General features: G+C 57.8%; 1 protein-coding gene and 1 long non-coding RNA gene across 2 annotated transcripts; both read left to right on the top strand.

Moving 5' to 3' along the window:
* The first annotated feature begins 1,119 nt into the window (after positions 1 to 1,119).
* LOC142825141 (uncharacterized) lies at positions 1,120 to 2,237 on the top strand. Its single transcript, XR_012899629.1, has 3 exons — positions 1,120 to 1,405; positions 1,694 to 1,797; positions 2,114 to 2,237. It is a non-coding gene; the product is annotated as an uncharacterized LOC142825141 (long non-coding RNA).
* Positions 2,238 to 2,975: 738 nt separating this feature from the next.
* LOC142825152 (maestro heat-like repeat family member 5) lies at positions 2,976 to 5,406 on the top strand. Its single transcript, XM_075916877.1, has 7 exons — positions 2,976 to 3,061; positions 3,336 to 3,431; positions 3,597 to 3,701; positions 4,091 to 4,226; positions 4,458 to 4,552; positions 4,801 to 4,953; positions 5,312 to 5,406. Exons 2-7 carry the CDS (start codon positions 3,426 to 3,428, stop codon positions 5,327 to 5,329), a joined length of 513 nt encoding a protein of 170 aa, XP_075772992.1. The 5' UTR covers positions 2,976 to 3,061; positions 3,336 to 3,425; the 3' UTR covers positions 5,330 to 5,406.
* Positions 5,407 to 24,832: the final 19,426 nt, after the last annotated feature.

Genomic DNA, 24,832 nt, shown 5'->3' with positions numbered 1-24,832 from the left:
CAAAGGGCAGGTGGGGAGGTGATGACCTCACAGAGGGACCCACATCTCAGGCTGATAAAAGCGGGGGGCGGGCCCAGGGGACTTTGGAGACCCCCGGTTGCTTTAGCTCTGGTGCGTCTCCTCCTCACGGTTCCTTCGCGTTCTGTGAGTTCCACATCCCGACACCTTTGTGACGAAGGTAAGAGCCCCCAGGGGTTGGATCCCGCCCGGGGCCGGCTGGGTTCCAGGCAGGCCCAGCCCTCGGTCAAGGGCCAGAAGGTGATTCCTCACCTGGGCTGCGTCCTTAGCGCCACTGGGGCTTTCTCCTGGTTGGTTTCCCTTTTCCTCCATCCCCCCACATTTCTGCTCTGTTCTTGCCTCCTCTGTGACCTTCCCTTGCTGCCTCCCCCAGCTTGGGACCCAACAGACTAGCTGAAGGACGGGGGGTGGTTTGCAGGAGCCGTGGGGTGGGGGATGCAGCCCCCATTGTGGGGACTGGGGAGGTGGGGCTGGAACAAGTCTATGCCGGTGTCTTTGGGGAGAACGCTCCACCCCCCACACCTTAGATTCTCCCCTGATTGGCCAAGAAGGGGCTGTTGATGGGCAGGAGACTCGTGGAATGAGGAGTAACGGTAGTTTGAACTAGGAAGCCTAGTTCGAACTACCTAGTTCGTGCCCCGTGTAGCCGCGCTGCACGGGGTTCGAACGAGCGGGGTTTTAAAAATGGCGGCTCCCCGCTTATGCAAATGAAGCCCGGGAAATTCAAATCCCGGGCTTCATTTGCAAGTGCGGTATGCCTACATTACCCTCCTAGTTCGAACTAGCGGGGTAGTGTAGACATACCCTCAGGTCCTTGCAGTGCCTGTGCAAGACCGAACCGATAAGCAAGGGGCCATTTGGGGGCTGGGGGCAGTCGCTCTGGGGAGCTGGAACCCCTGGATTTCGCTCTGCAGGCTGCGCCCCAAGCTCCCCTTTGCTCCCCTCATTTCCAGCATGGCCAAACGTTTTCGGCTGTGGTTCAAGAAAGCCCTGAAGATGGCCCCAGGGCCGGTGGGGAGCAGCTTCTCCGTCCCCGCGGGCGGGGAAGCTGGATCCCACCAGCTCGGGGAGACTCGCCCACCGGCCAGGCCCCCCCGGACCTGGCTCCAGAGGCGGCTGGGCAGGCGGGACCCAGCCCAGCGGGGGAGCCGGGTAGGGTGGCTCCGGGGCCTCCTCTGTGGAGAGAAACACCTGCCCCGGGAGCCCAGCCCCCATTACCACCAGGGGGCATCGCCCTGCCCGGCCCCCGGGGACCTGCCAGTCTCCGGGAGCCCCCAGCCCGTCGCTCCCCGCACCAGCCCCTGCAGCTGTGGGTCCAGGTCCGTCAGCAGCAGCGCCTGGGCCTCCAGCTGCAGCCGGACCACCTCCCGCAGCCGCTCAGACCCAGGTGAGGGGCCGTGAACACGCTGGGCCCAGGGGCTCACCCAGTACCCGGGGGGGGGGGGGGGCAGCCCCAGTGTCTGCCCCGCACCCTGGGCAATGGATGGGGGGGGGCTGCTTGGCTCTCTTCTTCCTGGTGGGGGCTCTGCTGAGGGCGTTGGCAGATGTGAGGGTGGAAGGGGGATGGGTCCCTCCGAGGGGCGTGTGGGGCCCAACCTGCCCTGGGTCCCTGACATGGGGGCGCGTGACCCCTGCTGGCCGCTGGAGTCACCCTGGTCCCTTCCCTCCCGCACAGAGCCCCCCTGCGCCTCGGCGGAGATCTGCCAGGAGCGGATGGACTCCCGGGTGGAGGAAGGGGCCATCTACGACATCGAAGAGCAGCTCCACACCCGGGACACGGTAGGAACCTTCTCCACACGGGGGGGACCCGAGATTGTCCGGCCCCTTCCCAGCACGTCCCCCCCCCCCTCCGGGAGGGGCTTGTCCCTGGGGATCCCCCTGGGGCCCCTTCTCCTGCATGACCTGGACCCCCCAAGCTGGGGGCTCTTGTCATGCACCAGCTGGGCCCCCACAAGCCTGAGGCAGCAGTTGGGGGGGGAGTGTGGGTGCTTGGACAACCAGCAGCTCCCACCTCCACTCCTGGGAGACCTGAGCCCTGCAGCTGTCCGTGGGGGGCAGGCAGGCCCCAGGCTCACAGACTCTCTCTGGGGTGCAGAGCCCAGCCGCCCTGCAGCGGTTCCTCTTGGCCATCCCCCTCGCCTGCCTCGCCGCCCTCCAAAGGGGCGAGGACACCCTGGCGCCGCGCTGCTGCAAGGACACCATGATGGCCAGGATCGTTGTAAGCGAGTCGCGGCAGCCGGGAGGAGGGGAGGGGATACGTGGGGTGGACAGGGGTCTGCCTGGGCCATGGCGGCGGGTGGGGGTGCTGGAAACGGGATGGGTGGAGCCAGGAGGGCTGGAGGTGGACATGGGGAGGGTGGGTGGGGATGCTGGAGGAGGGAGGGACACAGAAATGGGGCAGGTCTGGGGTGCCGGACAGGAAGGGGGATTCGGGACAGGGAGGGGTCTCCCCGGGCCATGGGGGGCTGGAAGGGAGCCGAGCGGGCTGCTGGGGATGCGCCTGGGGAGCAGGGATGAGGAGGTTCAGAGGCTGGTCACCAGGGCAGGGAGGGGCAGGAGACGGCCTGGGGACAAGGATTGAGCTGGTCCTGGTTTGGGAGGGGGGTGCTGGGAGGGGCCCTGTGCCGGGCAGGGGGGCTACAGGGCAGCGGGAGGCAGTGGGGTTGGATCCTGCTGGGTGGGGGCGCTGGCCGCGTGAGCGTCTCTTGGGGGCCCAGCCTCACACGCCCCTTTGTCTCCTTGGGTCTCACAGGAGATCATGGAGGACTCGCCCCCCCCGCTGGTCTTGGCCGACTGTCTCAGCGCCGCCTGCAGCCTCAGGTACCGACCCCCCCCCCCCCCGCCGACTCCCCCCAGAGCAGATCCCCTGGCCAGGGAGTGGGAAAGTCTCTGTCTCCTGCTGCTGAATTAACAGTCTCTGCCCCTCTCTCCTGCCAGCACCTTGCAGCCTCCCCTGCGGGCCCAGCTCCTGAGCACCCTGCTGACGGCGGCTGTGGGACAGACTGTGTCTGGGGACTGGCAGCAGGAGCCCATCCACACTCAGGTACGTCCCTCTGGGCCCTGCTCCCGGGCTGGGCTGGAGCTCCAGAGAGGAGTGGGGGGGGGGGGGCAGAGGGAGGGAAGAAGCTGCAGGTTTGGATCCTTCCCTCCAGGGTTCCCGTTGCTCTCCCGGGGGGCCCGTCCCTTCCATGCCCAGCCTGGGCTCCTCCCTGCTCTGCGAGGTGCCTCAGACCCTGCTCTAGGCTGCACCCCGGAGCCAGCGGGTGGCCTGGATTCCCCAACCCCCCTCTGACCCAGGGCTCCCCCTTGTCTTGCAGCAGTTCATCCGGGCCCTTCCCTACGACCTCCAGGCCCTACTGGCGAGCCTCCTCGCCGAGTCCCCAGACACCGCCCGGCTGCAGCTCATAATGGAGGTGAGCCCCGTGGGGGGGACGGGGCCATTGTCCCTGCTTCCTCGGGGGGGGGCCGAGAGAGGAGCAGTGTCAGTGGCTGGGAGGGGCACAGTCCGAGAGGAGCCCCAGGCTCTGCCCAGAACCGGCACCTCCCTACGGATCCTGACCTGCCTCTTTCCCCCCCAGCACCTGAGCCCGTGGCTGGAGTCCCGCCTGCCCCAGGAGCGAGCCAGGGCCCTTGGCAGCACCACGGCCCTGCTGGGAGTCGCCACCACCCTCCCGGGGTTTGACGTAAGTGACCTCGGAGCCGGGGGGTCTGGGGCTGCAGGGCGCGGGGCTGGGAGCGTCCCCGGGAGGCAGAGGCAGGGCCGGGAATGGGCCGGGAATGGGCCGCGTTCTCCTTTCCCCGGGGAGGGGCGACCCTGGGCCCTTCAGGGGGGCTCTTGAGGGACTGGGCCTGGGGACTGGGGAGTGGCCGTCAGTGGATCCCCTTGTTCCACCCCCGGAGTGACCCTTCAGTCGGGGCCATTGCTCAGGGTTGTCTCCTCGCAAGGCCGGCCCCGCCCCGCCCCGGGAGGTGTCTCTGTCCGTCCCCCGAGCTCATTCCCGCCTCGGCGGCCGTTTCCATGGGACGTGCAGCCCCAGGATGCTGAGGGACCCCCCCTCTTCTCTCCCCTCAGAACTCCGCCGACTGGCCGAGGATGGGTCACCACGTGGCCCAGCTGGGCCTTTTTATTTCGGACCCATCCGAAGACGTCAGCCGGCTGGCCCGGGAGGGGGTGCACAGCCTGTATCAACTCCTCCTGCACCACAGGGGTAAGGAACCCAGCCGGGACCTGGGCCCCAGGGACACCCTGAGGGTGCCGGCGGCGGGGGGAGGGGACCCAGCCCTTTTCCCCCAGACTGGCCCAAGGGGGGATGCGTCCCTCTGTGTTCCCCTCCTTCTGCCCCCGTGCCCCTCCATTTGCCCAGGGATGCCTGCAGGGACCCGTGGGAGGGGAAGGGCTCAGACCTGCCAGCAGAATGACCCTGTTGTGTCTCTTGCAGGCCTCAACATCCACCAGGCAGAGGACCTGTGGTGCAGACACTACTACAAAGAAAGATGGGTCCTGGCTCACAGCAACAGCGTGAGGGTGGGAGAGGTAAGGACGCGCTGCCAGGGCAGGGCAGGGCTCGGGGGTGGGGCTGGCTGGGGCCCTCGTGGGGGTAGGAGGGTCTTGGGGGCAGGAGGAAGGGGTGACCTGGGGCAGGGGTTGGGGTGCCGGGTGAGGAGAGCGTCTGGGTGCAGGGTCTGGAAGGGAGTTTGGGGGAGGAGGAAGCTGTTTTAGCCCCAGGAGTTGGGGCCGGGCTCTGGGCCGTCAGCTGAAACCTCCTGTGCTCTTGATTCCAGGTCTTTGGGCAGCTCTTCACAGCAGAGCAGGAGAATTGCTTTTTGGACAAGGCTCTGCTCGCTGCCCGCTCCCCCCTGCGGCGCCCCAGCCAGGCCGGGCTGGTCCTGGCCCACGCCCTGCATGGGCAGGCCCATCAGCTCCTGGAATACATGGTGAGCAGCCGGAGCAGATCAGGAGAGTGGGGCAGGGCCAGGGTCTCCTTCCCATCCCCTCAGGGAGTCCCCCGCCCCTTTCCTCAGGCTGCCCCCACCCCACGTCCCTGCTGGCAGAATCCCTCCTGCCCCTGCGAGCGTCCCTGGGGGTGGGGGAGGCTCTGAACACAGAAACTGTCCTAGGAGGCGGGAGGGGGCCGAGGTGTCAGGAGCTCTGGGGGGGGGGGGGGTCAGGAGCTCACCCTGCGGGCCTGACGGGGGGTGACCAGAGAGCAGGGGGGAGGAGGGTGGAAATGCTGGGGGGCCAGTTCCCCTGAGTCCCCAGGGATGAATGTGACGGATTCTGCTTCCCTTGCAGCAGGAAGACACCCAGTGAGAGCAGCAAGAGCTGAGGAGCCAGCAGCTGCGTCCCCCTCCCCCCAACCCTCCCAATTGTATTGAATTGTATTTACATTCTCATTAAACAATGTTTCAAAAAACATTTGGATCAGGCTTGGTCAATAATTTGTAATGGGGGGGCCATTTTGGCAACTGATCAAGGGCCACATTTCTACCGAGGGCTTTGGGGTCTGGGACGGGGCGGTTGGGTGCAGAAGGGAGCTTAGGGGTGGAGCCTGGGTGCAGGGGGGGGGTATGATCTGGGGCGGTGGATAGGGGTGCAGGGTCCAGGAGGGGGTATGGGCGCAGGAGAGGACTCTGGCCTGGGGGAGGGGCTCTAGAGGGGTGCAGGGTCAGGGAGGGAGCTGTGACCTGGGTGAAGGGGGAGCAGAAGGTTTGGGGGAGGGGGTGCGGGTGCCAGAGAGGAGTCTGGCCTGGGGGAGGGGTGTCGGGGGGGTGCAGGGTCAGGGAGGGAGCTGTGACCTGGGTGAAGGGGGAGCAGAGGGTTTGGGGGAGGGGGTGCGGGTGCCAGAGAGGAGTCTGGCCTGGGGGAGGGGTGTCGGGGGGTGCAGGGTCAGGGAGGGAGCTGTGATCTGAGGGAATGGGGGACGCAGGTTCAGGTGGTCGCCTGGGACAGGCAGTCGAGGAGGGGACGTGGGCGCCAGGGGCAGGCTCTGGCTGCGGAGGTGCCTACCTAGGCAGCTGAGTATGGGGGAGCCCGACTGTCACCTGAGGGGATGGGGGAGCTCAATATTCAACTGTGGGGAATGGAGGAAATACTGTGGAGTGGAGGGAGCGAGATGGGGGGGGCTGAATTGTTCCCGGAGGGGAGATCTCCCTGGCTTGGGGGGGGGGGGCGTTTCCAGCAAAGCCCTCACATAAGAGGGGGACAGACGGGGGGAGGGAGAGGATTGGGATGGGCAGGGCAGGTGGAAATGGGGAGGGGCAGGAGAAGGGAAGGGGGAGGAGATGGAGGAGAGCAGGGGATAGGAGTGGGGGCGGGGATGAGGAGCAGGACAGAGGCGGGGCAGTGGTGGTGATGGCTGAGCGATGAGAACAGCTCGCAGGGAGCTTAAAGCCAGCAGATGCTTTTCGGCAGAGTTGCCATTTGCCCTGGCGGCTTTGCCAGAATAGCTGTGCCAGCGGGGGGCGGGGGAGCGGGGGGGGGCTTTTGCCACACACCCAAGCCAAGCCAGCTGTGGCGGCAAAGCCTTGTGATGTAACCTAAGCCCTTGGCAAGGTCGGGATCAACCTGCTCTGACAATTTCTCGGACCGGCGGGATGAGAAACAAGGATCGTGCAGGGAGATGGGGATGACTAGGAAGCGAATCCAGGTGTGGGGGGAATATCCTGGGTTGGAGGGTCAGTCGATACCCCCGCCTGCCACTGTCTGCCGGGGCTCTGCCCGCAAGATGGAACCAACAGCTGAGTTTGCTTTTCTGCCCCGTCGTGGGCACAAAAGGCCCAGAGCAGCCTCCTGCTATCTTGGAGGAAAGGGGCCAAAGTTCAGGAAGCAGGTGCCAGGCTGGGCTGGAATCCGCGAGCTCCGCTTTTGCTTTGCCCTTCCTGGAAGCTGGGCTGCAGGTGAGTGGCGGTTTCATCTCTGCTCTTGGGGTGTTTCTTGTGGGTTCCGAGTGTGGATCTGAGAGGGGTTGCGCAGGGGCAGTGTCATCAACGTGCTGTAAGCGTTACAGCCCCTTCTGCGCAGGCTGGCTCCAGCCTCCCGTCTGTCTCCAAGCCCTGGGGGAGAGGCGGGAGGCCAGCAGCATGGCCTAGTGGAGGGGGCAGGGGGTTGGGTGTAAGAACTCCCGGGTTCTAATCTAATGCCACCTAGTGACTAAGGCACAGAGTTGTGTGTTAGACCCTTGCTCCTCAATTCTGCGCTCACTCTCGCGCTGGTGACCTTGGAGAGGCCTTTCAGGTCTCCCTTTCCCTGTCCATCAAAGGCAGGCAAGTGCGATGTAATGCCCTGGAGCAAGTGCTTTGGGACGTGTCGCACAAGTGTGCCTGGCTCACAAGCGTGTCAGCACAGGTGTGTAAAAGCGTGACGAAGGCTTTGAGATCGATGCCGAAGGCTTGTGAGGCTGTGGCTGGCCAAGTGACACGGCAATGAAAGGTCAGAGTTTGGTCAGTTAGATTTTATGGTAATACACTAAGACGAAGCACTTTGGGCGTATATACGATAATGTCTTTCCAAGTGTGTTAGTTCAAGCCGTGTCCTAGGAGCCAAGAGGTGAGACAAACATGCTTGGTCCTGTCTCGGTGCAGGGGTGGACTAGATCAGTGCTTCTCGACCAGTGGTACGAGTCCCCTTAAAGGTACTCAAGAGATGTCTGGGGGACACGTCAACACAACTGAAATTTGGAGAAAACTGAATTTTAGTTTTCAGTTTGACAGCGCTTTATTCTTTTTGTACCTTTTACACCCAAAAATGCCATCGCCCGCCCGGCTACGATGCAGTTGTTTAAACAAATGTGTTGCAACGGTAGAAAAAAATTGTGTGTGTCTGAAAACTGTAGGTACTGGGGGTACTTACACATTTTTTTTTAAAGGGGGTACATTATAAAAAAAGTTTGCGAAACACTGGACCTATCATGGTCCCTTCCACTCAGACTTTTCTATGATTCTGTGACAGGGCTGGACGATAATTTTCAGAAGGGGGCCACTTAATGGATTTTGGTATGGGGTCATAGGCCGGCTCCACCCACTGAAGGGGCGGAGCCTGAGGCAGAAGGGGCGGTGTTGTGGACTAGCCCACCCTCAGAGTTCTCCGTGGCTGAGGCTTTCAATTAAAAGCACAGAAAAGAGCTCACAGCTTTGCCACTACTGGCAGCTGTCCAGCGTGGCTACAGCTTTTTAAAGGGCTCGTGGCTCCTGCCCCTGCCGTAACCATGAGCCGTGAATCATTTAAAATTGGATCCTGCTGCCTGAGTCCCCACTTAGAATTCAGCGGCATGGGCAGCAGGATCTAAACAGAAAGCGGCCAGATCACAGTGTTTGGTAGGTTGCATCTTACCCAGCCCTGTTCTCTGAGCTGGTTTCGAAACCTCCGTGTCCTCCTTATGGTCTGACAGCTGCAGATTTACTGCCTGTCTCTCCTCTCGTGGCCCAGCCTAGCCGCAGCTAATGAACTAACTCAGGTTAGCATCACCTGCCCTGTCTTGGTGACTCTTCACAGCTGAACGGCCTATAAGGCATCGTGCTGGTCTTCTGATCTCTTGGTGACTCCTCTGCCTTCTGTTTATTTCTTTCTCCCTAGCTGGCCGATCAAGTCAAGCCCTGTCAGTGCGTGAAGGCCCCAGGAATTACGAGTGCGATGGTCTCCCATGCCCAAGGTAATCGGCTGGCTAGTAATGGATGGACTGCTTGGTTATCAGGTTAGGCTGCACAAGCCAGGTCTATGGGACCCTATGGCCAGCTGGCACCTTGTTCACAGCTGTACTAATCTGAAAATGGCTGGAAGACACCACCATCATTAGGCTCCAGAGTCAACAGCACTTGCTCCTCTTGGAGCTACTTGTCCGTGGCAGGCAGCACAGCTTAGCAGCTCATTGGGACGTCTCCTTTCTGTTGTGAGATCTGGGCACTTTAGAATGGCTGTAGCTATTGAAAGCAAAGGTGCACAGCTATAGGCATGGGGGTTTCCAGCTTTATTGACCTAGGTGGCTGATTCCAGGAAGCAAGGGTGTGTGTCTGTGGGGAGGGTAGTCCTGTACAGAGGGTTCCCTGGCCCCTCTGCTTCCATGGCTGTGCAACTGCCACCAGGTGGATTAGAACCTGGGACTGTTGGAGCTTAGGGCAGGAGCTGCTACAGCTTGAGTTATAAGTCAGTTGCCTCTCAGCATAGGCTGAAGAGCTCCCTTGTAATAATTGCTTGCTGGAAGTGGTCTCAGTGCCACTCCATAGGATAGTGACCCACATCAGGTGGGTGGGTTACAGCTGCAGGCCTGCTCCCAGCATGCGGATCTGCTCTCTGGGCGGCGTCTATAACTCTGTGGCTGCAGCCCTGCTCCCAGGACTGGATCTGCTCTCTGCCCATTGGCGTGCGCAGCACATTTCATTAGGGTGTGCACCCAAAGAATGTTTTTAAATGTACTCTTTGACCCCCATTAGCCACACCTCTGGAGGTAACACTTTCAGGGCAATATGGACAGCTCTGGGGGGGAGGGGCCAGATCCTGACCTTGGCCCCCCCTTCTCCCTCCCCGAGGCCAGTCATGCTGCCTCTGACCCCCTTCCTCCCTGAGGCCAGTCGCACTGCCCCCGATCCTGACCCCGGCCTCCCCTTCTCCCTCCCCGAGGCCAGCCCTGCTCCCCAGCTCAGTGCGGGCCCCTGCTCTCTCCTTAGCTCAGTCCCACTCTGCCGACCCTGGCTCCCTCCTGGCTCCCTGCTCTGCCAGTCAGGCTGAACTGGGACTTTAGCCTCTCCCTGTTGTTCCTGGGGACTGTCAGTCTCAGGATCTTGATCTCTCATTTCCCCTGCCTTTCACTGAGTTTCAGTAAGGAGCTAGCGGCAATAATGCCTCTACTTTTTCCCCCACTCCTGTGCGGAATACATTTTGTTATGTGCACCAAGGCATGCACGGATGTGCACTGTTACGTCACGTGGAGTTTCACAGCATGGGAAGAAATCAGTGGAAATACAGAGACCTTGAGTAGTTGCAAGTGTCCATTTTATTGCATAGCACGGAGCTAGCTAGAAAAAACCCAAACCAGCTGGGCTGACCCCCAGTGACCTAACGCAGTTACTATAACAACAAGATCTATGTCTACACCCAGTACACCACATGCACCACCACTAGAAACACATGCTACCGGCTAGCAAACTGGGCAGCATTTGAATGTCTCCTGGCTGGCCGCCCAAGAGCTCAGCTTGCAGGGAACACTGGCTAACCGTCCCCTTCCACCTGGAGAAGGGAGAGACAGGAAAGCAGCAACAGAGCATCTGCCTGGGGGAAGCCCGAATCCCATGCAGGAGTGGAGCCCTGTTCCTTGTTCCAGGCCCTTGCTAGAGTCCCCTCCCGTAGCTGCAGCTATGGCCGGCAGTTTTAAAAGCGGACTTACGCTGGCCCTGCAACCCGAGCGACTCTGTCAGTGGGTGCTTATCACTCCATCACCTCGAGCTGTTTAACCAGCTTGTTTAACCAAGGAGGGAGGGAAAGGGAAACCTTTGGCCATTTGAGGGTTGCGTGCCAATGGAGGGAAAGGGGATGGATAAAAAGGGGCTGAGCACACGGTGCTGCCTCTTTTTAAACCCAGGCCCAAAGATGTCCTGGAATTCTGGGCCACTGGCCTGAAGGAGATGGTCAAACTGCCTGGCAGCTGGACTTTTGGAGTCTTGTTATTCCTGGGCTCCTGGTAGCGATGGCTCCCATTCCAGGGGATTCCTGCCAGGTAGTTTACCTCAGACAGCAGCTTTTATTCCCCCGTGTCACTTCTCCCAGTATCTGAGACTTTGGTCATGGGGATCAAGCATTTAACATGATTCCAAGAGGAACCGGATGGTTCATCTAGCGAGCCAGGCTCACCGATATTTGAGTAGTTAATAAAAATCCCTAGTTGCTGTGTGTAGGTCTAAAAAGGGAAGGTTAGTATCATTAGTCTTATTTTACAGACAGGGAATAACCTCTCCAACCTGTGGGAGAGGCAGGAATAGAACCCAGGTTTCCTGATACCACAGTCAGGGCTTTGTTACCAGGCTACATCCTGTACTAGAAAGGATGGGCCTGAAGCATGGGCCTGGTGTAAGGCTTGAGGCCTGAACCAAAGTAAGCAAGAGTTAGCTGAAGAGAAACAGGCAGGTCGTGTCAAAAGCAGACGGTTGCCTGAAAGTCTTGGGACTTAACCCTAACTGTCTTGCCTGGAAAGGTTGAAACCATAGACAAAAGGTCCTAGAAAGTCTCCAGGAATGCTAGAGAAGCAGGAAGCGAGTTGACAGGAGGCCAGGAAAGAAAATGGAAACAGAATTTGGGGTTTTGAATTGGAAGCAGTGATGTGCCTGTTGTTGTGTGATCATGCCTGGAAGATGTGAATTAAGCCAGGAACCTGGGCAAGCAGAATCCAGCGACTTTCTTGGCTAGGGAAAGACTAAATCTTGGAACAAGAGAGATGTGAGTAGAACAGGGAATTTTTAGTCAGACGCTACTAGGTTATTTTCTTTATTTTTTTAGTTTGTTGGACTTCTTTTTGCTAAGCACATGTAACTATCCCCCTTTACCCTAGAACTCTTCAAACTGAATCCCAGGGAAGCGATTTTCTGTGTTTTAATCTTTCTTTTTTCAGTTTCTTTGTAACACCTAGCAACCAAGTAGATACGCTGGAGGGCAGTAGATATGCTGGAGGGCAGGGATAGGGTCCAGAGTGACCTAGACAGATTAGAGGATTGGGCCAAAAGAAATCTGATGAGGTTCAACAAGGACAAGTGCAGAGTCCTGCACTTGGGATGGAAGAATCCCGAGCATAGTTCAGGCTGGGGACCGACTGGCTAAGTAGCAGTTCAGCAGAAAAGGACCTGGGGGTTACAGTGGATGAGAAGCTGGATATGAGTCAACAGTGTGACCTTGTAGCCAAGAAACCTAATGGCATATTAGGGTGCATTAGGAGGAGCATTGCCAGCATATCCAGAGAAGTGATTATTCCCCTTCATTCGGCTCTGGTGAGGCCACATCTGGCGTATTGTGTCCAGTTCTGGGGCCCCCACTATAGAAAGGATGTGGACGCATTGGAGAGGGTCCAGCGGAGGGCGACCAAAATGATTAGGGGGCTGGAGCGCATGACCTATGAGGAGAGACTGAGGGATTTGGGTTTGTTTAGTCTGCAGAAGAGAAGAGCGAGGGGGGTTTGATAGCAGCCTTCAACTTCCTGAAGGGAGGTTCCAAAGAGGATGGAGAGAGGCTGTTCACAGTAGTGACGGATGGCAGAACAAGGAGCAATGGTCTCAAGTTACAATGGGGAAGGTCTAGGTTGGATATTAGGAAAAACTATTTCACTAGGAGGGTAGGGAAACACTGAGAAGGGTTCCCTTGGGAGGTGGTGGAATCTGCATCCCTAGAGGTTTTTAAGTCTCGGCTGGACAAAGCCCTGGATGGGTTGATTTAGTTGGGATAGGTCCTGCCTTGGGCAGGGGCTGGACTTGATGACTCCTGAGGTCTCTTCCAGCTCTATGGTTCTATGATTCTAAGTAATGTTTCACCAAGTGTATTTGTTTTGTTAATAGACGTCACATTTTTAAAACCATGATCTGATTCCTGCATCCTAGAGGGCGGAAGGTTCTGTATGCACGTGCCTAAGACAGCAAGCCATACTTCTAGGAGAAATTACAGGTTTTCAAGCTCTCTCTGGAGGGAGTGTCAAGGACAAGGAAGGTACCCCACAGGAGGGAATTCTGAAATGCGCCTGTCTGGTTCTCAAAGGGGTTTGTGCATTTGGATGATGGCAGCAACACCAACACAAGCCTCCAGTGGCAGGGTATTTTAAAGTCTCTTGTGGGCCCCCACCTTCTGCACTTGGAGTGCCAGAGTGGGAAACAGCCTTGACATGACCCCTCTCCAATTTATCAACATCCATCTGGAATTCTGGTCACCAGAGCTGGGCACAGAACTCCAGCAGCAGAAGTTCAAGTGCCGAATAAAGAGGCTAAGTCGGTTCCCCACTCTGGCACTTGGAGTGCAGAAGGTGTGGGCCCAAAAGAGACCTTAAAATACCGTGTCTCTATGGGCTTCTGCTTCAAAACTCCCCAAGGTCACAGATTCCCTGAGCTTAGGAGGGTTGCTGCCTCTACCCAAGTGGAAAAAAACTTTTTCTTCTTGAACGCAGGAAGAAGTCACTTGGGAACGTATTCCAGAAGGGTACCCCAAACTCTTTTACACAAGAGCCAAAAGAAATCTGATGAGGTTCAACAAGGACAAGTGCGGAGTCCTGCACTTGGGACAGAAGAATCCCAAGCATTGTTACAGGCCTGGGACCAACCAGCTAAGTAGTAGTTCTGCAGAAAAGGACCTGGGGGTTACAGTGGATGAGAAGCTGGATATGAGTCAACAGTGTGCCCTTGTAGCCAAGAAGGCTAATGGCATATTAGGTTGCATTAGGAGGAGCATTGCCAGCAGATCCAGAGATGTCATTATTCCCTTTTATTTAGCACTTGGAAAGAAAAAAAGAAAAATGAAAACAAACTGTAATTTCTGATAGCTGTCCTCTTAGTCTTAGGCAGGTATACACAGACCTCCTATTACTTTCCAGGATACAAAATCAGATCATAGCCTTAAAATAGGTGATTATATTAAGAAAACAAAAAGGTATTCATTTGTAAAGCTGACTTGGCTGCTAGGAGTTATAGCGCAACTGAGAAAAGAACAGATTAAAACACAGACAATTGCATCCCTGGGATTCAGTTTAAAGTTATAGTGGGGAGAGGAGGGGATATGGATTTAGCACAGAGGAGTTTAACCAAACAACAAAACAAAAAAATAACCTGATCGCATCTAAATAAACATTCTCTATCTACTCAAGTATCCACACTTCCAAGGTCCAGTCCAATTCTAGGCCCAGGTATTCTTTTTTTTAGGCATGAAGTCCCTGCCCAGTTCAATTCATCCCCCCCCCCCCCCATCCCCTTCCGCAGCTCCAGGATTAAACTCACAAAGAAAAACAGCAGACAGATTCCCTTTTAATGCAGATCTGAACTCTTTCTTCTCACTGGTGCTCCTGGCTCCCTGCCAACACTTTCTAGCTAGCTAGGTTTAACCCTTTAGTCACTGAATACTGGGATGTTCAGAAAAGAACAGTGGGCCTCCCATCCATCACAGAAGCGAGACAACCTCTTTACTCCTGCTCAAGCGTTTCCTGTTTATACATCCCAGAATTACAATAGCTTTTTAAGCCCCAACGCCACAATGGGAGCTCATGTTCTGCTGATTACCCACCATGACCTCTACATCTCTTTTCCCCGCCCTGCAAGTCTGGCCCACAGAACCATGGGAAGTGGCATAGGCTAGCCTGGGCCAGGGCAAAGGAACACGTGGGCCTTTCTCTTCTCCATCTCTCCCTCTGCATTGCACAGCAGGGCGCAGGAGTGCCAGGGGGCTCTGTGGACGCTGTTTGGCTTAATGCCAGCGAAAGCAGGGTCTACAGGAGTACTTACGGGCTCCTAGTGTTAAGAGCTGTGATGTGGTTGCCTCAGCAGCGTGGCTCAGTGCTTCTGTTCTTGGAGCTCTGGTGTTATCAGTGGTCAGTGCAGGTAACGCAGCCTGCTCCTGCTGCAGATCTCGCTGTTATGCACAAAGACCGACCACAGGCACCGTCTGGTGACAGAGGCACTTGGCCAGGTTTATAGCCGTGTAGTCACAGATCTAGTGCCCTGGATTTGCGGTTACGCGTGCACCAACTCAAGTGCTCCAGGATGAGGAGCAATTCAGTCAGTAAGTCTCTTTGTCCCTTCGGCCATGCAAAGGGGGTAAGGCCAGGCACCCCAATATTTATAGCCTAAAATAAACTTGTCTGGTTTCGGACATTTGTTTGCTCCCTCCCCTTGTACCTAGTACCTTGAACCGAAAAATATTAGCAGAGACACTGTTGAGCATCCACTGAGGATGCGCTCGGTGAGGCTAATCTTCGTGTTTTACCTCATCCCCGTTGCAGGGTTCCAGACCAAGGAGGATATCTACTGCCTCGCTTTAGCAAAGGCCCTGTACACTGTGCCCACGCCAGTGACTGCTGGGTTTTATGCACCATGGGGACATTGCAAAAACCTGCTCTTACACAAAATCAAGGGTGAGTACTGCCCCGGGGAATGTAAGACGGGGAAGGAACCTTGTGGGGATGGGGATTAGTGGATGACAACTATCTCCAAAGAGCCAGAGCCACCCATACTCATTTGCCGATTATGCAATCGCATAGGGGACCTGAAAATTTGGAGCAGCACTGGGTTTTCATGTCCACTCCACCCACCTGCCTCTTCCTATCCATGGTCTGTGGCTCTGCTTCCTCCAGCAGCAGAAGTTCTAGAAGATCTAGTTAATTTACAAGTGACAAAGTCTGCTCGAGCTACTGGCAGAACATCAACGACATGGTAATGAAGCCATTTAACAGGCATTTGCCAACCTCTGCTAAATGTTTGCTGAATTTACTGTGAGAGTCGACAGGACCTTAGTTTAAAATGTGTTTGTTTATTAGTGTGTGGATGAGGATTATAAAATCACATCGCTAAAAATTCAACATCCATCTGGGCTGCTGTTGGGCAGATGGGCACCAGTTTAATAGTACGGCGTAGGATCCCATCAATCCTAAGGATGGCTTTGCCAAGAGCTACCCATTCTTGATTGCTTCCCAGAAGGGAGGGATTGTGAAGCTGGAAGACCCTTCAGGAGGAGAGATTTAAGGCACTGCCAGGTACCTAACATATCTTCCTCTTTTATCTCAGAGAACATGGAAAACGAATCGAAGAAGAAAGACCAGGAGGAATTTCAGCGGACGCAGAAGATGCAGCGTGACAACACTGGCCGGGATCTACTCAAGCTCCTGTTACTCATGATCTTCTACCGGCCGGTCCTGACGGAGCAGCAGAAGTGGAGAAGGAACGTGAAACACGTCTTCATCCATTTCAGCGCCTGGGAGTACGCGGGCTGCGACCAGCTCTGGGCAGGCCTCATTACCACACTGTGCGACGGCATCGAAAGCCACTTTGGTCTCCTACCCATGAGCATTTACAGGACCATAGACAGGAAATGTAGCATCATCGAAAGACCAGGGGATCAGGAATGGGTTAGCAAGAAGTTCCTCTTCCTCCCGCTGTGGGTGGCTGTGATCCTTTTGATCATGGTAGCTATTGGGGTGGGTGGTCTCCTCCTAGTGTTTGGGATCCCCATCGGGGATGCCTCGGGAGACGCCATAGCTGTCGTGGAAGGCATTGGGGTGACGGCTGTCAGCGTCTCTGCAGCAGCTGCCATACGGCTCACTATCACAGTGGTACGAAACATTATCGTCACCCAGAAGAGCCAGCTGGAGAGACAGATGAACCAGACGGCTCTCAGCGCACAGCTGGGCTTCATGAGCTGCGTGAAAAGCGAAGTCAGGACAATCACTGGGGGTACGTCTACACTACAGCGCTAGTTCGAACTAACTTAGTTCGAATTAGTTAATTCGAACTAAGCTAGTTCGAACTAGCGCATCTAGAACTAAAAACTAGTTCGAACTAGCGTTTTGCTAGTTCGAACTAGCGCGTCCACACTGATTGGACGCAGGGGGGCATTTAAGGGCAGCTGAAACCGGTTCTGGCAGGGCATCAGGTCAGCAGTTGCTTTGTGTGGCTGCTGTCTGAGGCTATCTGAGGCTCGTGCTTAAAGGGAACCCCTGGACAGCCGGTTCTCAGCTTTTCCTGCTTGCTTGCCAACCTCGCCGAGGGACAGCAAAGCGTCGGTCTCTGTGCCCGTCTGTGTCGGTGCTTCCCTTCGGGGGGGACCGCCGCAGGTGGCAACATGGAGCCACGGCTCGCCCTGCACCTTCTGGTGCACTTTCTGGACTTGCTGCTGCAAGCCTGCCAGCAATGGCTCGAGGCTGCCTGGCACCACCTGGGGAACGTCAGCCCCCTGCCTCTCCGCCTGGCCGCCCTGGGGGCCGTGGAGGAGCCGCGGCGGCGCCCCGGCACCGGCGTGCCCCGCCGCATCTGGTGTCTGGACACCAGCAGCGACTGGTGGGACCGCATCGTCCTGGAGCGCTGGGACGACCGACAGTGGACCCAGAACTTTAGGATGAGGAGGGACACCTTCCTGGAGCTCTGCGAGTGGCTCGCCCCTGCCCTGCAAAGAAGGGACACTCGCATGAGGCCCGCCATCCCCCTCCAGAAGCGGGTGGCCATCGCCCTCTGGAAGCTCTCCACGCCGGACAGCTACCGATCCGTCGGGAACCAGTTCGGCGTGGGGAGATCCACTGTCGGAGCAGTGCTCATGCAGGTACGGCGCTCGTCGGCCACCGAGCCGGGGGGGAGGGGGGCTGCGAGGAGGGGATGGGCCGCCCCAGGGACAAAGGGGGGGGGCGGGAGGAGGCGAAAGCGCCCCGCACCGGAGGGGTCGGGCTGTCCCGGCCGTACTACACGCCGCCAGTGGGGTTGCTTCCGGGAGTGGGGCCCGGGGCACTGCCAGGGCACGCACGCTCCCAGCCACCCGGGCGCCCCACTGATTGACGCTTTGCTGTGTCTCTCTCCGCAGGTGGTCAAGGCCATCAACCGGGTGCTGCTCCGCAGGGTGGTCCGCCTCGCCGACCCGGATGCCGTCATCCGGGGATTCGGCGCCCTCGGCTTCCCCAACTGCGGGGGGGCCATCGACGGGACGCACATCCCCATCCGTGCCCCGGAACACCAGGCGTCCCGGTACGTGAACCGCAAGGGGTACTTCTCCGTCATCCTGCAGGCCGTGTGTGACCACCGGGGACAGTTCACGGACATAAATGTGGGCTGGTCCGGCAAAGCACACGACGCACGGGTGTACCGGAACTCCTCCGTGTGCCAGCGGCTGCAGGACGGGACCTTCTTCCCCGACCGCCACATCAGGGTCGGGGACGTGGACATGCCCGTCTGCCTGGTGGGGGATGCCGCCTACCCACTGCAGCCGTGGCTCATGAAGCCCTACACGGGGCACCTCAATCCCTCCCGCCAGGCCTTCAATAACAGGCTGAGCAGGGCCCGCATCGTGGTGGAGGGGGCCTTCGGGCGACTGAAAGCCCGCTTTCGATGCCTCCTCACCCGTCTGGACCTGGCCGAGCACAACATCCCTCCCGTGGTGGCGGCATGTTGTGTGCTCCACAATTTGTGTGAGCGGAAGGGGGAGGCTTTCCTGCCAGCCTGGATGGCTGAGGCTGACCGCATGGCTGGACACTACGGTCAGCCCCGCACGGCCGTCGTCCGGGAAGCCCAGCGGGGGGCCATCCGGATCCGGGAAGCCCTGCGGGAGAGCTTCCAGGTGGAGGAGGAGGAGGACTGACCTCTCCCTGCATGCCCCACCGGGGCCTTCTTCCACCCTACCCCCCCCTTCCCCTTTCCCCTCCCTACCTACTGTCAAATAAAGACACCTGTTTTTCCAACAAAAACGTCTGTTTATTTCACAGAACTGGGGTGGGGGAGGGAGGAATGAAGGTGGGAGAAGGGAGGGGGAAACCTGGGACGAGGGAGCTGGAAGGGGAGGGGAGGGAAGGGAGGAAGGGAAAGGAAAGCTCAGGGGTGGGAGTCCGGCTGCCTCTCCCGTCTCGCCACACTGCGGGTCCGGGGGCGTCGGTGGGGAATGGTTGTGAAGGGGGGGGCAGAGAGGACAGGGGGTGTGGAGGAAGCAGGAGCGGAAGCAGGAGGAGCAGGGGGAGCAGGGGGAGCAAGAGGGGGAGAAAGAGGGGGAGCAGGGGGAGCAAGAGGGGGAGCAAGAGGGGGAGCAGGGGGAGGAGGAAACGGGAAGCGGTCCAGCAGGCTCTGGAGGTGGCCTCGCAGGGCACGGCCCTGCTCCTCCAGGGCCTCCAGACTCCTCTGGCGCAGCCTGAGGTCCTCCTGGACCCAGTGGTCCTGGAGACGGAGCTGTCGGTCCAGGAACCGGAGATGCCGCCTCTGGTAGTCCTCCTGGTTCCTGGCTGACCTGCTTGCCCGGGCGCGGGCGGCTGCTGCAGGCGGTGTGGTGCGCCCTGCAGGCCCCGGTGCTGCAGCTGTGGTGCAAGAAGACCAGCGGTCAATGACCCCAGGGGCCCAGGTGTGTGAAACCCAGCTCCCCTCTGCAAGGCCAGGGCCCCTGCAGGATCCCCAGCTGCTGCTCCGTGGTGGGCAAGGCCCAGGCGCACGGTCCCGGGGCTCCCTCTCGCCCCAGCCCCCCGTACACATAAGGGGAACACGAGGGTACTCACAGGTGGACGCCTCCCCGGCCTCTGATGATGCAGGCGAGCAGCTCTGTGGGGTGCCTCGGGGGTCCCGGGTCCTGGGAAGGCTGGCGGCAGGCTCCTGGCTCTCAGAGCCCTCTTCCTCCTCCTCGGTGTCCAGGAGCGGTCCCTCTGCCCCGGGGTCAATCACGTCCCGGGGGGCAGGGACGGCATGAGGCCCCAGGATGCGGTCTAGGGCATGGAAGTGGGGGCAGGCCTCCGGGTCAGCCCCTGGCAGGCAGGCCCGGGAGTAGGACTGCCGCAAGTCCTTAATTTTGCAGCGCAACTGCTCCCGGCTGCGCTGGTGGCCCCTGGCGGCCAGACTGGCAGCCATGCGTCCATAGACGGCCGCGTTCTGGTGGCTAGTGCGGAGATCGTGGACATTGGAGGCTTCCCCCCAAACCTGGATGAGGTCCACGATCTCCGCACTTGACCAGGTGGGCGCCCGCCTTTTGCGCCCCCGGGCAGGCTCCCGGGAGCCGCCAGGCTGGTCGTGGGGAGCAGTGGAGGGCTGGGAACCCTCGGATGGCTGGCTCATCCTGTGGCAGGTGCAGGCTGTGCAGGCACGGGTGCTTGAAGCCTTGCAACTGGCACAAAGTGAGTAGCCAGCCCGTGGACCTTTAAGGGCTCCGGGGCCGGGAGGGGGGCAATAGAGTTTCCCTGGTGTTGGCCAGAGTGGCCACCAGGGAAACCTGGGAAGCCTTAGCCTCCCACTAGTTCGAACTAAAGGGCTACACAGCCCTTAGTTCGAACTAGCTAGTTCGAACTAGGCGTTAGTCCTCGTAAAATGAGGTTTACCTAGTTCGAACTAAGCGCTCCGTTAGTTCGAATTAAGTTCGAACTAACGGACCGCTAGTGTAGCGCCTAGGAAAGTTAGTTCGAACTAACATCCGTTAGTTCGAACTAACTTTCTAGTGTAGACATACCCTGGGTTCCTGCAGTACATGGAGATCTTCCAGCGGCGGAAGCTGCGGGTGGTGCTGGAGATCACCCACTTGGATACATGCAGCCCTGACAAGGTGGTGGGCGTCCTTGATGCCATGAACATCCTCCTCTCAGACGATGACGCCCCTTTCATCTCCATCCTGGCTGTTGACTCCAGCATCATTGTCGACTGCGTGGAAAGCTCCAAGTATATGAGAGGTATGGCCAACAACGGCTACGAGTTCTTAAACTGCATCGTCACCCTGCCCTTCTCTGTCCCTCGGATGGACTGCGACACCAAGCGGAGGCTGATCAGGAATATCATCGCGCGCAAGGAGCAGCTAGAGGCAGAGGTCGGCTTCCGGCAGGATGGCAAGATGGAAGCCAGCTCTGACTTCCTCAACATCTCTCGCTACCATTCGGCCAACCACGATGCCCAGAATCCAGTTGCAGAGGACAGCCAGATACCTCTCATGGTTGGAACCCCAGCGCTGGGAACCGGCAGCTGCGGGAAAGGTATCCGAGCCAAAGACCTCATTCAAGATGCTTTCGACTACCTCCTGGATGACGCCTTGAAGGAATTCATGACAGACAACGTGGTGCAGATGCGGCGCATCGTGAACACCGTCACCATCACCATCAGGCTGCTGGCGAGTAACATCCCCAAGGATGAAGTGTGTCCGAAGAAGGTGGTGGAATGGGTGCTCCTTGCCAACCAGTGGCCGTGCCGTCTGAGCTGGCTCTTGCAGTGCATCGAGGATGAGGAGCAGAGGAGTCGAATGGGCAGCTGCCATGGAAGCCCGCTCCGCCCCGACATGTCTCTGTGGGAGGTCTACGAGAAGTACATGGAAGAGCTGGACATGCTGAAAGGCCAGATGGAAAAGCTGCTGGAACTGGACCAGGATCCCGAGCTGTTCCACACTTTCCTGTGCGGCAGGTTTCGGGTGGAGGAGGCCCTCTTCTACCTCCCCTTCACGGTCAATTTGGACCCATCCCTGAAAAGACAGATGGAGCTGCAACGTGGCAGCCACAGACTGAAACGGACAAAGAAATTCGACAAGCTCAGCGCCTGCACTCTGCTGGGTATGACGGTGGAGGATGTCTGCCGAGAGGTGGGTCACCCTTGGGTTTCCTTCCTTCGAGCAGGGCCAGCTGTCGATAGAATGTCCATGCCTCTTCATCGCAAGAAGCATGTCATTCATGTGACAGCAGCTGCCCACAGATGATGGCTACAGGCAGAGCCATCTTTGCAAATCGTGGGGCCCTGAATAATTGAGGGCCCTTCTGCAGGATTGCCTGGGCCTTTTCCCCTCATGCAGCTTCTGCTGGAGGTCTGGTCGTTCCTACTACCTCCCTACCCCAAGCAGGGCTCAGGAACTAGAGCAGAGTTGCAGATCCTCTCTGCTTGCTAGCTTGCTGCTGCTGCTGATTTGAACCCCGTAGCAGATTTGAACCTAGGCCCTCTAGGAGTGTGTCTAAACTACATGGCTCCGTCGACGGAGCCATGTAGATGAGGCTGATTGGCAGAGGGAAATGAAGCCGCGATTTAAATAATCGTGGCTTCATTTAAATTTAAATGGCTGCCGCGCTCTGCCGACCAGCTGATGATCAGCTGTTTGTCGGCAGATCGGGGCAGTCTGGACGCTTCCCCGTCGACGTGAAAGCCCTTTGTCGATCTCCCCGGTAAACCTCATCCCACGAGGCATCAGGGGGAGGTCGACAAAGGGCTTTCATGTCGACGGGAGCGTCCACACTGCCCCGATCTGCCGACAAACAGCTGATCATCAGCTGGTCGGCAGAGCGCGGCAGCCATTTAAATTTAAAAGAAGCCGCGATTATTTAAATCGCGGCTTCATTTCCCTCTGCCGATCAGCCTCATCTACATGGCTCCATCGATGGAGCCATGTAGTTTAGACACACCCCTAGAGGCCTCGACAGCTGGAGCCATGAAGGCAGCTGGCTCCCAGCTTAGGATGTAGAGCTCCCTTGTTCTTATCTCTGGCTGTAAGAGGTCCAATTGCCACACGAAGGGACAGTGAACCACACACACTAGGCGTGTGGATTACACTGCCAGCTGAGAGGAGCACGTGGGGGAGGGCGAAGGGAAAAGCCCTGCAGCAGACAGGACACAGCGTCCCCAGAGACGAACCGGCAGAGGCATATCCTCAGACATACAAGAACACATGGCTGCTGCATTGGGGAACTCAAAAATTTGGTGCCCAAATTTTCCGGTGCCCTATGCAGCTACATATTTCCCATGGGCCTAGGGACAGCCCTGACTACGGGCCCCAGAGCTGGGAGAAAACTGTCCCACATAACTGGTGCATAACTGGAGGGAGAGGAGCGAGAACTAGTGGGGGTAGGATGTTGAGGGGAACAGGCGGTGTGGGATGGGAGCTTTCGGGGAAGGCACAGTGTGGGTTTGAGGCCTCAGGAGTAGGGGGGGCACATGAGGGGGAATGGGCAGAGTGAGGATGAGGGGGAAAGGGTGATGTAGGGGGCAAGGCCACAGTCCGGGTTCTGCTAGTTCCCCCACTTTCTGCTGCTCCTGACTCTTGGTTTGCACAAAACAATTCTTCTTGGAACAACTCGGTTCCTTGGAGCTCTTTCCTCCAACCCCGAAGCCATTGGCTGGCTCTCCCCGGGTTCATCCTTTACGCTCTGAAGTGACTTGGGTCGGTTTTAAGACTGGGAGACCCGTAGCTGTCTGTTATGCACTCCAGAGAGAAGAGAGGCAAAAACATAAATACTCTTGCTGGAGGCCTGCAGCGTAATACCCCTTATCCAGAATAACACACAAGAACCCTGAGGCTATGTCTACACTGCTAGCTTTTGCCTGCAGAGAGCATGCTAATGAGTGCCAAGAAGTTGCTAACGAGTGCTTCATTAGCATACTCTCTGCCTGCAAAGGCCCGCAGTGTAGATATAGCCTTAGGTCGAGAGGCCCAACTCCACCCCAGTCAGGCTGACTGCATGCTTCCCTCCAGCCTACAAGCAGGGTCAGGAAACCTTCCCTCTTCATTTCAACACACCCCTCCAGTGGTCCCTGCATTGCTAGCTTTTGCCTGCAGAGAGCATGCTATTTCCCCTGCCGTGCCAACTTGCTCAGCGGTGCCCCTAGCAGAATCCAAGCACACGGCAGTGGGGTGTGCCGGGTACCATACCTGGCCCCACAGCCGGCCGGCCCGCCTTGTTTGCTAGAATCTGAGCAAGCCCAGACAGGTTCCTCTCGGGAGCTATAGCGGACCCTTCCTAAAAACGTGTTTGGCGACCTGTTCAGTAGATGCACGGCACTAACGGGTGCTCCCACTTCTCTTCCAGATGGACACAATCGGCTTGAAGGAGGAAAACGTCCCGCTGTACAAACAGAGGCTCAGGGACCATAATCTCAACGGGCGCGCGCTGGTCTACAGTGACAACATTGAAATCAAAGAGGCCCTGCACATGAGTCTTGGCGAATGGACCCTCTTTAGCATCCATTTCCTTGGAGTGTTTCCCCTGGCAAATTTGGCCTCTTCTGTGGTGTGCCCCGTCCCGTTCCACGTCAGGCCAGAGGCTCTGAAGAACATGGTTGCCTTAAGAGAGACTGTGGCGAGAGGGAGCAAGCTCTCTCTGAACAGCTCCAGGGAAGATCTTTGGGAAAAGAGATAACTCTGAATCCTGAACACAGAGGTGAAAGTGCCCTGGTGCGCAGCTCCAGCAAGAACTGCAAAGACCTGGGCTGCAATAGGACAGTACCTGTGAGAAACTGTAAAGTTACTTTCACGGCCGCCTGTACAAAACCAGAAGCAAGATCGGGGCTTTCGCCCACAATGTACCTCCCTGCGTCTCCAGTGACATCGCACGGATGAATCATAGAATCCTAGAGTTGGAAAAGACCTCAGGAGTCATCAAGTCCAGCCCCCTGCCCAAGGCAGGACCAAGCCCAACTCAATCATCCCAGCCAGGGCTTTGTCAAACCGAGACTTAAACACCTCTAGGGATGGAGACTCCACCACCTCCCTAGGGAACCCAGCCCAGCGCTTCCCCACCCTCCTAGGGAAATAGTTTTTCTTAATATCCAACCTAGACCTCCCCCGCTGTAACCTGAGACCACTGTTCCGTGTTCTGCCATCCCTCACTACTGAGAACAGCCTCTCTCCATCCTCTTTGGATCCTCCCTTCAGGAAGTTGAAGGCTGCTATCAAATCCCCCCTCACTCTTTGCTTCTGCATGCTAAACAAACCCAAATCCCCCAGTTTCTCCTCATAGGTCATGTGCTCCATACCCCGAATCATTTTGTTCAAGCTCCCCTGGACCCCCTCCAATGCGTCCCCATCCTTCCTGTAGTTGGGGGCCCAGAACTGGACACAATACTCCAGATGTGGCCTCACCAGAGCCGAATAAAGGGGAATAATCACTTCTCTGGATCTGCAGGCAATGCTCCTCCTAATGCCCCCTAATATGCCATTAGCCTTCTTGGCTACAAGGCCACCCTGTTGACTCATCTCCGGCTTCTCATCCACTGTAATCCCCAGGTCCTTTTCTGCTGAACTGCTGCTTAGCCAGTCGGTCCCCAGCCTGTAACAATGCTTGAAGCAATCAGATGACAAGAGAAGAATTAAGGATCCGGGGGGGGGAGGAGGGGGGACTGTACTGGGTCTGAGGGATTTGGGGCACATTCATGTCAACGGGGCTGGTGACAGACGTTGTAGGGC

The sequence above is a fragment of the Pelodiscus sinensis genome, unplaced genomic scaffold (genome assembly GCF_049634645.1).
Source record: "Pelodiscus sinensis isolate JC-2024 unplaced genomic scaffold, ASM4963464v1 ctg36, whole genome shotgun sequence".
In the NCBI taxonomy this organism is placed as follows: domain Eukaryota; kingdom Metazoa; phylum Chordata; order Testudines; family Trionychidae; genus Pelodiscus; species Pelodiscus sinensis.
Note: the sequence above shows the minus strand (reverse complement) of the source record. Positions and strands in the feature narration are given on the sequence as shown.